A 12,500-nucleotide genomic window follows, 5' to 3' on the forward strand; every position below is an offset into this window, starting at 1 on the left:
AGACACACACACACACACACACACACACACACACACACACACACACTGTCCTGCTGTTTCCCATAAGTTGATATAACTCAAATAATTGGTGAAACTACTGAAACATTTGTAATTTTACGGTATAATGTGTAATTTGTGGAGTTTTTAGAGTTTAAAAGTGATTTGATGAAGAAAAAAGCACGTGAAACAAGAGTACACTGAACAATCCTTTTCTTTATTCATTTTTTGTTATTTCATTTCAATATGTCTGTCAGGGTTTGTTTTTTTAGGTTTTTATTTTAAATTAAAATTTTTGACACACTTATAAAAGACAGCATCTGCATAGAGTTGTCATCTTAAAGATCCATGAAGAAGAGAGAGAGAGAGAGAGAGAGAGAGAGAGAGAGAGAGAGAGAGAGAGAGAGAGAGAGAGAGAGGGGGGGGGGAGGAAGAGGGGGGGAGAGAGAGAGAGAAAAAGGGGGAGGGAAAGGGGTGAAGGTAAATGGGTAAAGCGTGGGGGGGAATACTGGCACGTCACATGAACTAAACAGAACAGCCAACAGCAGTACGAGAGAGGGAGGGAGGGGGGAGGGACAGGTTTGTAAGGGGGGGACAGGTTTGGTATTTTTTTTAGGGGGGGGGGGGGGGGGGGGGGGGGACAGATCGCTTTTACATTACGCTACGCACACATACACACACACAAAAAAAACGGGACACAAGTTGCATTTTCCGGTCAGAGTTGCGTCTGCGGAGCGGTCGCTCTGTCCTCTTTTTGTTCCGTGTTTTTTTTTTTCTTTCTTTTTTCTCAAATTTCGGGGAAATGTTTTTTTGTCACATCTCGCCTCTCGCCTGCCATTTCCCCCACCCACCCTAGAGTTAGCTTAGTCCTTTCTTTATTCATTCATTAATGCATGTGTAGGGTTTATTTTCTTTTTAAAATTTTCATTCTTTTAGGACATTTCTGTCCAGAAAGTCTCGTGTTTATGTCGCCTAAAACGAGTGATTTTGTAACAACGCATTATGTACAAACACCCACAATATCTAACAACCTATTGCATTTTGTATGCATGTGTAGGGTTTATTTTTAAACTTTCTTTTGGGTTGCTTCAGTCTAGAAAGTCTGCAGAAAGTCTGTAGAAAGTCTGCAGAAAGTCTGCAGAAAGTCTGTAGAAAGTCTGTAGAAAGTCTGCAGAAAGTCTGCAGAAAGTCTGTAGAAAGTCTGCAGAAAGTCTAAAGAAAGTCTGCAGAAGGTTTTGTGTTCATGGCATCTAAAACGGGTGATTTTGTGAATGGAGTTCCTGCAGGAGGTCTGAGTTTGTGGGTCGGGGCCTGAACGCCTCTGCATGATAAAGAAAGCCCTTGTTTCTCTGAATATTGCACGCTTTGTTTTACGGTAGGCCTGTGTGAGGCGTGAGACCGGGCCCGATGTTCCTCAAACCTGTCGAAGACGTGAAGTTGCGACATTCGACACAAACCTGAGCTACTTTTCTGGAGCCTGAAAAGGTAAAAAAGAATCCCGTAAGATTCGTGTTTTCCTTTTTCAGAGATCCACACGTAGCTCGATTGAATCGTCAGTTTGAGTTCCGAGCGATCTTTTGTGCTTCGACACGTTTAAGAAAACTGAGACTTCGTCCAGGAGCTGGATGACGACTAAATACTAGAGTTGTTCCAATGCCGATACCGGTATCGAAAAGCCTCCGATTTTGCCTAAAATGCTTGTATCGTTGTCGGCAACTATCCGAGTCTATGCACCGATCCGATACCACGTAATTTAGCCCTAAAAAAAACACATTAAAGTAGCTCATTTATGTTCTTTTTCTCCCTGTTATGTCTGACTGTCAAACTAGATAATAAAAGAAAGTTCAGTGATGATAATCATATCACATCCATACAGGCTTAGCAGTGTACAGCAATAATATATATATATATTTTGTTGGCATCGGATCGGTACTTGACATCGGCTGATACGCAAGTTCAGGTATCGGAAACGGTATCGGGAGGGAAAAAATGGTATCGGAACATGTCGTTAAAGGATTCGGAACGAAGAAGGAAGACTGTTGTGGTTTGAGGTATGTCGGGACGCAGAAACATGATTTAAAAACTGGTTTGTGCCCCTTTTTCCAAAAGCACTTGAAGGCTAACGATCTCCGCCCAAAAGACTGAGATCATGTTCGCCTAAAACTGCTCCTGAGAAACAGCACTCTGGTCTGTGGTTTGGTTGCTGTTAGCATGAAGATCTTTTACGCAAGGATAAAGTCTTCGCATCAGCCAACAGATGTGTTTTTATTGAAAATGTTTGAAATACTTAGCTAAAAAATTGGATAAACAGTTGAAAGGGTTAGCTAAAAGTAGGCCCACTGAAACAGTTTAAAAGCAACACGGCACTGTGACACTTCTGCTTACGTCAATCAAATGCTGACGCTTGCATCTCAGGATGTGGCTACTAACTGGCAGCGTAAGTATGTTTTTTTTGTAGGACTGGGTGCAGGCTAAACTCTGGGGTACACGGCAGGCAAAGAGATTAAGTTTTCAGCGTGTTGTTTGAATTGCTAGCTGTGGCTGAGAGACAAAGAGTTAGGCAGAGAGAGAGAGAGAGAGAGAGAGAGAGAGAAAGAGAGAGTTCGGAAACCAGCTAAGTGATCAGGGGGCGTGGCCTGGAATGCCCTGGAGGCGGGGTTCATTTTCCTAATATGGAGGGAAGCACTTTCATCAGAGGAGCCAGTGGGCGGAGCCTCTGGATCTGGGGTGACGGATGGACGGAGGTTGTGGCTGTGTTTACACCACAAAGTTGTTGAATACCGGCCGATACACAAGATGTCTTCACTCCCTTCTAAATGGATTTTGCCCTTTGTATTAGACAACATCGATGCGACTACATTTTGGTTTAAAAACAAATATATTTTTTGCTACGTTTATGCCTGGCGTCCACACTACTGCGGCGTTTTCCGAGCCCCTAAAACGGAGACATTTGGAAACACTGCTGCCCCCAGGGTTGCTTTGTAGTCTGAATGGCGGACAAAACGACAACGGTAACACAAACGTAATGCCACCTTTTTACAGTTTTCAGCGATGATCCAGAATGAAAATCTGCGGACTGTTTTCTGCTCGGGGTGTAGATATGTTACCATCTACATTTTAAAAAATTGCCTAAAATCGGCGGCAAATTCAAGCTACAACATCCACATTTGGTTTTGGCTAGAAGGGATACATCTTCAGCCGGAAGTTACACAAAATCTTGCAAACTTAACTGTCTCTAGCTGTTTCCCTTCTAGCCAAATCCTGGACTGACTGGCTATTGCTGCTCTTCCTCCGTAATCTTTTCTGCAACTAAGTAACCAACATCAACCAAGATTAGTTCTCCTACTAAAGTTAAAACTCTTGTGGACGGAGATCGTTTTTGTCTTAAAAACGCTGCATAAAAACCAAAACATAGTAGTGTAGATGTAGCCTTAGATGGAAATGAAGAGACCCGGGAAAAAAGGTACAACAGTGCATCTCAGCGGGCGAACTTCTACGGAAAAAAAATAAACACTATCGTACTTTTTCCTTGTGCATTTCAGCCGGCTGGCGTAAACACGGCGTCTGAACTGAGCGTGGCAGAGACGAAGACGCTGGGAGCGTTGTGTCTCTGTCTCTCTGCTGTTGTCTCTCAAACACATGGAAACGAATAAAAGGTGGAGGAAATGGTGGAGACGGACCGGTGATGTTTGACGGAGTCGGGGAAAGCGAAAGCGTCAAAAAAGGACAGAGACCGAACTACGTGTCAACTTTGATGGGAATAGATATCTCAGTAGATTTATACATAGACATGCAAGTCATTTTTTCTCTCTTTGAAGTTATTTACAATAATTACATAACACAAAGAATCCAGTTTCAGTTTGACAAAATTGCGAGCATTCAATATTCAATATTACTACTATTATTTATGATAACATAACTCCTTTTGTACTTCTTTAAATCAATGCTATTACAGAATCGTCATCGCCTCCCTTTTTTAAAAGTTTTTGATCACTTTTTGTGAAGCCGTTCGGTCTCCCTCTGGGTTTTTGCAAATGTGTTACTGCATTTTTATTTGTCATTTATGGATATAATTATAATAACAATAACAATAATGATAATAACAATGTTATTTAAGTGTTTTTCCAACGTGTGGGCGTGATATCTTCATGCCCCTCGCCCTGACTCCTCCCACCCCTCCCACTCGAGAACAAAAACACTGATTCAAACCGAAACACTGTCTGTCGTACGATGGAGAGAGTAGAAAGACATATGGGTGGAGCGTCAAAGGAAAAACAACAATTAATATCAAGAACAATACATTTTCATCGTATCGTTCAGAGCAGGGCACCAAACAGGTTTTGGTTTTTGTAAAATTGTTTCAGGAAGACAAAAATCATCGCAGAGAAGAGTTTAATCATCCGACAGTGAAAGGAGAGAAACATATGTTAGCACGACTAATTTTGAATACTCCGCCGTCTTTTGAACTCCGCTGTCTGTCGCGTACAAACTTGGAAGACAGACACTTCAAAAAGTTTAAAAAAAGTGAATTTGCAGAAATAACTGCAGAGCGTATTGAGCTCGCACACGTTTGTTTTTATTTGTGTTTTTAAAAAATGAACCCCTAACTACAGGAAGTCATTTTCAACTTGTGTGTGAAACAATACGCAAAGTTACTTCCACACACAGGCTAACGGCTAACGGTAAGTCAATCTTTGGAGTCTTGGTGTCGCACCCAAACTCTCTCTGGATGATTTTTTCCTGCTTTCTGCACCCCGCTCTGACAAAAACTGTACACAGCCGACAGAAGCGGTAACACACACAGTTATAGAAATGCAGTATGTTGACGTTAGAGTTATATTTATATATATTCTTGCCTACATTTGTGACTTCAGTTGACAAGGCATCAGTCATCTCTCACACACAGGAAGATGCTCTCTGCAGGTTTATGGATGTTTGCCAGCCACCAGACACTGAAAAAAGATGAATTATCTCGACTGCACATTCACAGCTGTAATTTGAAAACGATAAGTATCAGAAGAACTGTTCATTCCTGAAATTATTTAACATTATTTGCAAATATTTATACCATTTTGACCCGAGTATAAGATGTTTTCTTCCCTGTGAATATATCTGAAAAAGAGAGGCGGTGTTATAGTCGGGGTCTAGACTTTTAAAGAAGTATATCGATTATTTTCTTTATCAATTCATCTGAAATTTCCCAGTTTCTCAATGTCCAAGGTGATGTCTTTAAATGTCTCGTTTTGTCCAGAACTCAAAGATATTCAGTTTAATATTATATAAAACAGAAAAGACCGGCAAACTTTAACAACTTATCCATTATCAAAATAGTTGGAGCTGTAGTTGTGCGTGCAGTCGAGGAAATGAATCCAGGAAAAGAATTGCAGTCTTTGAGGATGTTTACAACAAAGCATTGCTAGCTAGCTAGCGCGGCTTCATTGTAGTTTACCAGACGGTTATTTTTGCGCAGCTAAACACAAACTATTCAGAATTTTTGGAGGGAAATTGCAAGATAAGAAGCTCCGTTTGGGTTGTTGGTTTTCTGACTAGCGAAACCCTAAAACCTGCAGGGCAGCATGGATTCTGACGTGTGGACACAGAGACCGATAAACTGTATAGAAAATGACACCAAAATAACAAGAATAACAACAAGTAATAAATAGAATAAGAAAGCACCCCCGTTGTCTCCGTATAAGCCTCAAGTGGAGGACAAGCGTATGTTTCTTAACAGATGATTATGCATCATATTTTTTCCACCAATCAGACCACAAACCTACAGGAGGAAAGGAACGGGAAAGGGGGGTGTGGAGGCAGACGTTGTTGTGTTGTGTTGTGATAACTATTGGATAGTGTTGTCGGTTTGATTGGCGGACGGACCAACATGCAGTGAGGGTTAGTGGCGGGCAGGGCTTTTTGCTTTTGTAGGTACGGTAGCATTTGATGTTTTCCTGTTTCATATTCTTTCAATATTTGTGACAAACATCTCAGTGTAAACTTGACTCGTGTTGTGCTCTTTGATATTAGCGGCGGAGAACACATGAAAAGGGGGAGGGGAGGGCAGAAACGCTTTGGTTTGAATTTTAATAAATATATTATTAATAATAATAATAACAGTGATCATGGGGTCCATAAATATGTCTGATCTTGTGTATTTCGTTCCCATCAGTCACAATTTTAAAAACACAAAACAAAAGTGGAATTCATTTTGTCAAACGGCTGCAACCCGTGGACCTGCGATCGGACACTTCGCACATCAAAACAAACTCGTGCTGCTCCGAACAAACTTAACAAACACATTTGCGTGTTTATGCAGCAATCTTGTTTCACTGAAGAGGAAAGGGAGGCATGCTGCACAGACACACAAGGCCGCCCACAGCTCGAAGGTTTCCATACTTAGAACAATAATTAACGCTTGTGGGGACGATTCCTCCACAAAAACACAACACAAATGCAACCATGGAAGCAAACAGCACAGAGATCGGTTGGTAACAGCGAGGTGTAACCTAGGTTGAGTTTGGCGGTCGATGACGGCAGGGGTTTGCTGGGGGTGGGGAGAGGCAGGATGGCTGAAATCGACGGCACATTTTTGAAAAACTTATCCTTTCACCGGTCCACATTTTAATATCAACCTGCGCCTTTAACAAAACACCTTAAAAATACAGTTACTGTTCCAACAACGTTACAAATGAACCACGCGTCGACACAGAACGCCAACATGTGTTTTACTTTTAGATTAAAAAAAGAAATCGAGTAAAGTAGTTAGCTAACGTTGGCTAACCGAAGACAGGTCCGATAAGCGGTAAAGTGCACGACATGGAGGGCAGGTTGGGGGGTGGGGTACAAAAAACACCATCATGCAAACTCCACAACGCTTTTGCATGCCTTTTTTTAACTATCATTATTATTATTATCATCGTTATTACACACAGGGGATTGGGCGGCGTGCGCCGGGGAAAGAGAACGGGTCGACTCCCAATTCCTCAATGTCGTCTTTTTGTACAACTAAACATCTACGACACAAAACGGGACGCGAAGACGGAAAGGACAAAGGGATGGACGAATACTCAAAGGACAAAACTGCCTTAACCTTCGTCGAGTTGTTTGATTGAACGGTTTTGTGACGTTTGTCCGGGTTTTCTTTCTCAAAAGGATGGCGGCAGGGACAGGGAGTTTACAGAAAACACACACACACACACACACACACACAAAGAAACATCAGCGTCAACAAGCTGGCTGGTGCTACGACGGCATCCTCACATTGCTGATTTCTATCCACCGCCGAACCTTTTGCAAGACTACCGCGGCAACCGTGACGTCGCCTTTAAAAACCCATCGACCATCGAGAACATGTAAGTGAATTAAACATCATGTGGCGGACGTCAAGATGGAAGTGGCAGCTGATGAATGAAGTGATTAGTGGAGGTAAAAATGTATTAGCTTTGGAAAACAACAACGGACTTTAAACTCCCCTCAATACATGCTTGGAATTTCCTAAAAACGAAGCAGAGATCTAAAAGTAAAACAAGCATACTTAGGTTGAATTGACAGGCGCAAACATTATTGATATTTAAACCCGTTTGTGAACAATTTCAGTGTCTGTACTACATTCTAAAAACCACTTATAAAGACAGAATGAAGCCATGAACGTTGACAACACAACAGCCGAGAAAAAGTGCTAAGTTATTTCTAAATCTACTGACAATTCATTTCAACAAGCATCTATTGGATTTTGCTGCTTTTGCTGGAGGGGGGTTGGGGAAGTTTGCTAAGCTTTGGTGAAAACACAGAAGTTTTGGTTTTTGGGAAGTCAAAGATAATAAAAAAAAATTTAAAAAAACTCCCACCTCCACTCTTCTCCTAAACCTGAAGCTAAAAAGTCCTTTATTTCATCTAGCGACTAAATACGGCATCACAGACATCTACAACTAACAGCGCTACTACTAAGACTCCCAAGAAAAACACACACATATTCAACAAAGCAGCGACTACTTCCTTCCTTGCGTCTATGCATCGCCCTGCAGCCAGACGTACCGTTAGCCAAAACCAAAGAAGCCAACGTGACATTAGCTTCTTGTCGTTAACAATGCTAGCTTCTTGTCTGGGCGAAGTCTTCCAGAGCAATAAAGTTGCAAAGTGACTTTTCAATCGAAGAACCAGATGTTTTCTAGTTGAAATGTGATGCTTCAATCGAGAGAGTTTCACGTCCATCCAAGCCTTGAAGTGTTTCTTGCAGCCACCCTGACAGGAAGTGTCAAACGGACTTCTATTTTACGAAACAACTCGGTCTACTTTGCAGCTCTACAGCCCCCACATCGGGGTCAGAACCTAGACACGGCGAGCTAGCTAGCTAGCACTTTTTTCCTGTCTAATAAAACTTAACATAACAAGTCTTTATTGCTTTGACACCAAGTGTAGTGTAGAGTGATTATTGTTAGAGTTTAAGGTGGTTTTTGTTACCCTGACAGCGATGACAGGATCGTCCAGCGGAGGCCTCAACAGAAGCAGACGTACCTCCGTATCACAGAGCCTGAACACGGACAAACCTTCCTTAAAACTCCCCCCGACAGACAGCCAGAGTCACAATACTGCGTAGTCATTTTTTTAAACACATCCGTGTGTCCATCCGGTGTGGGGCAACGCACGCGCTTTGTGTTACGTGTCAACACGGACCACGTTAACGCTAACGAAACTAAACATGCTCGTACAAACGTAACACGCGCGCGTGTTGTCCCGAACTGGAGCAGTGTTGTGTCTTCTTGTGCTGCAAACAGCGAACGCTAACGCAATCTAATTAATACATTTTTAAAACGTTTTATTTGCTTTCTGTGTAATGCTACGCGTTTGTAAAGGCGCCAATGGAAAAGCCAAAAGCTTTACGTTACTAAAATGTTAACTAGTTTGACAAAATAATCAAAAACAAACTAGCAATTAGCCTTTCCCAAAACTCCCAGACATCATTGGCAGCTTTGCAGAGTTAGTAACTTTATGTACTTTGACATTAACGGTTAGTTGGTTAAAAATGAATCACGATGCCGTTTTTAAACGTCCTAGGGTGTAATCTACTTTAGATTTCACTCGTTTGACTTCAGACGTCACTACGTCTTCTTAGTATTATTTATTTGAAGAGATTTCTGTCCTTTTATTTAGTTATGTTGATGTGGGATTTGTTTCAAACATCTGATGTTTGTTCTTTAACATAAAATCGTTTCAGTGTCACTTTTGCTAAGAGGACACATCTGTAGTTGTACACAGTTTATAGAATTAAAGGAAGATGTTTCTCATTTTGTCTGCAGCTCATTCTGTTAAAAACTTCCTCAGAAAATCAGATCGTGAACTTCAAATCCTGAATCCTATCTAATTGTGAGTGTTTCGTAACATCCTTACTGAACGCTCATTTGAACCTTGAGTTAAGAGTACTTTGTCAAACTAAATAATTAACTTCCACACTTCCCAAGTTCCCTTCTTTCCCCAACACTGATCTGGACACACGGAGAGTGTCTTTAACATTAAAAAACAGCCAGAAATCTTGAGATTAATCTCCAAAAAAGCAGCTTCTACACGTAATCTACACGTAACACGAGCTAACGCTACAGCATGCGGAGCGACCCAGTCTAACACCGGCGTGATATGTAACACGGGGAAGAGTGTTTAAGGAGTGATTTACAAGTGTGTCTGGGTGAAACGGTGAATGTCTAAATGACTTGTTCATGCATGTGAATGTGCGTGAATGTGTGTGTGTCACACCTTCCACCTTCCACGGAGAAAACCCCACCCCGATAGGAACGGACTCTCCTGTTCAGTAGCACCTGTGCAGCTAATTTAAGAACGGCGTGACTCACATTTCACAATCCCCAAAACTCACAGACACACACTCAGGCAGGCAGGAGATGGAGGGATGCCGGGAGGAAACCGGGGCGAATGCATCAAACCATACAGATCTAAACCGTAAACGGCTAAAAGATGTCCGGCTGATACGTCACGGGACACGTCACGCAAGCACGCACTAAAAACAGCAGCACCACGAAACAACGAAGCAACAAACATTCCCTAATTTAAAAAAAAAAAACGATATAAACCACGACACTCAGGTATCCGGGGCACGCCAGCAGCAGCTTCAGAGATTTCTACATTCTCTGTCTCCATCTTGTTTGCCAGTTTCGTAATGTTTTCGTTTACTTTTCTTCTTGACTTTTTAATGTGTTCTCTTAATTTTTTCAGAATCTACCGGGAGAACGGTTGGGACAGTTTCAAAGGCTACATTTACATTGCTACGTTTTGGTTTTTAGGCCGAGTTTTGCCAAAAACGGAAGTGTTTTTTTTAATCTCCAGTAGAAGAACTAGGCAGCGTGGAGACTCCACATAACGTTAGTAGCTTTACGTCTCAGAGAACGAGACGTCAGGACCGATAAGACCCACTCAGGAGGAGAAACGTTGGCGGAGCAGAAGTGTTTCCAAATGGCTCCGGTGTAGGGGCTCGGAAAATGCCAGAGCAGGGGGAATGAGAGGGGGAAACGTAGCAGAAGATATTCCTTTTTAAACCAAAAACGTAGCAGTGTAGATGTAGCTTTGGAGATGACAGCCACACAGATTAGACTACGATATTTCTACAGCGATCAGCGTGATGAGTAACGTGAACCCCTCCGATCCTCATTGGCTATCTTTGGGGGTGTCAGAGGCGGGACTTCCTCTTATCTAAACTGCATAGATTGACTGTCCGTCTCCTCCCACCCTCCTTTAAACTAAAACCCTCCTCCATCCCCTTTCCTCCCCACCATTCACCTGTCAGTCAAACGTCATGTTGTCAAATCAGATTCAGCAGAAAGCTAACGCCCCGCTCTTTGGTTGGACTGGGTTTTCCCCCGGTGTATTGCAAGCCACTGGGCATTATGTTGTAACATATTTAATTTAAAACTACAGTTACAGCAAGACGGCTCGGTTGGAAACTCAAGACGCAGTCACAGTTTCAATCTCCAGGTAGCTTTCAGCACTGACTTAACGTAGGATAATGTATATGGAATGGAATTTTTATTCCCAATTTCGCCGATTCCGGGTTCTGTCCATGAATCTGTCATCACAGAAACTATTGGGCTCTACGTTAACGCTGCCATCAGTCTGTGACCGTTTCCACTGGGCTAAACAAGTTTTCTGGGGGAAACCCTGATCTTGGATAGATGAGACAAGAAGGGGAGGCTGTTTTTTAAGTGGAAACCTGCCACGTTGCGATGACGCCCGTCCAAAAAAACACACGCATCTAGTTTTCTCAACCAATCGTCTTGGCTGTGAAAAACAGTTTCGGTTCGGTGTGCAGTGCGTCACTTTCTTTCCATGGCGTTTCTATGAACGGCGCATGGCAGGCCTAACTTTGCCAGTCTACGCTAATTTAACAGGCTGACCGAGGCGAAAGAGAGGCGGGCTAAAGAGGCGTCTGAGCCAAAACGGCGAGGTCGGACCCTCCCTCCTGGAAACAAAGGGGACAACGTTGTTTCTAACAAAGCCAGCGGGCGCTCACCCTGCGGGACAGCGTTCCTCTAGAGTTTCTGTAAAGCCGAAGAGACTTCGTTCAGTTTAAGGAGAAAAAAACGTAACTGGAAAGCCGGGCACATTTATTATGTTCTTCCATTAAGTGCTCGCTTCCAGACACTTTACATAAATGTAAGAAATTAACACACAAATTAAAGTTTGGCTCTGGGAAACGCTTCGTCCCGTAGAACTCGCATCCGGCAGCCGTCACCATTACTGTCCTCGGAGACTCCCGAAAAACGAAAAAAACTTTTTAAAAAATAGGAGAAAAAAGCAAAACAAACCAACAGACAAGTAAATGTCATATTATAGGTAATAATTTTTTACAGGTAGCTAACCCATGTGTTGCTTCATATGTTCAATACATTTACATGTACAGCTGTAGTAAATAGGTTTATCTGACCTTCTTTTTGTATACGTTAAGTATTTAAGTCAGCTATAATGTGATGGCGTTTTTATTGTGTTTTTTTTTTTTTGTCTTTGTTTTTTGAACCCCACCCAACCCCGTGGTGTTTCCTCTTATCTGTGATTGGTTATCTCTTCCTAGCTGATTGGTTTATCTGTCTTGCATTTGTGTTTCAAGTTTTTGTGTTGTCGTAGTTGTCGTCGTCGTCGTCGGTGTGTCTTTTCTCTGCTGGCGGTCAGACGGTTGGGTCAGCGGCGGGCGTCACGGTGGTGGCAGCTCGGCGGAGCGTCTCTAGAAGCCCAGCGTGCCGCCGATGGTCGACGCCAGGACCACGCCCAGGATGACGCAGCAGATGATGATCATGATCTTCTTCTGCAGGGGGACACGACGGACATAAAGCGCTGGTTAACGCTCACAGAGGGGATGTTTCTTACAGCAGACCGTTTCTCCTAAATGGACACAGCTTTTATGTTTTTCTAATAAACATAATAAATAGATGGATAGATAGATAGATAGATAGATAGATGGATAGATGGATAGATGGATAGATGATAGATGGATGGATGAATAGATAGCG

At 42.5% G+C, this 12,500-nt stretch overlaps 2 protein-coding genes across 3 annotated transcripts in view; both read right to left on the reverse strand.

The window, feature by feature from the left end:
• LOC116062299 (cephalotoxin-like protein) overlaps positions 1 to 12,500 on the reverse strand; it is a 1,100,540-nt gene that overhangs the window by 932,764 nt on the left and 155,276 nt on the right. The gene's annotated exons all lie outside the window — the stretch shown is intronic.
• stx1b (syntaxin 1B) overlaps positions 11,031 to 12,500 on the reverse strand; it is a 45,188-nt gene continuing 43,718 nt past the window's right edge. For both annotated transcript variants that reach the window (XM_031300054.2, XM_031300055.2), the window contains one exon: positions 11,031 to 12,295. In XM_031300054.2, the coding sequence (XP_031155914.1) occupies positions 12,215 to 12,295 (81 nt within the window). In that variant the 3' untranslated portion in view covers positions 11,031 to 12,214. The remainder of the gene's footprint in view (positions 12,296 to 12,500) is intronic.

Source organism: Sander lucioperca, chromosome 21 (genome assembly GCF_008315115.2).
Source record: "Sander lucioperca isolate FBNREF2018 chromosome 21, SLUC_FBN_1.2, whole genome shotgun sequence".
Classification (NCBI taxonomy): domain Eukaryota; kingdom Metazoa; phylum Chordata; class Actinopteri; order Perciformes; family Percidae; genus Sander; species Sander lucioperca.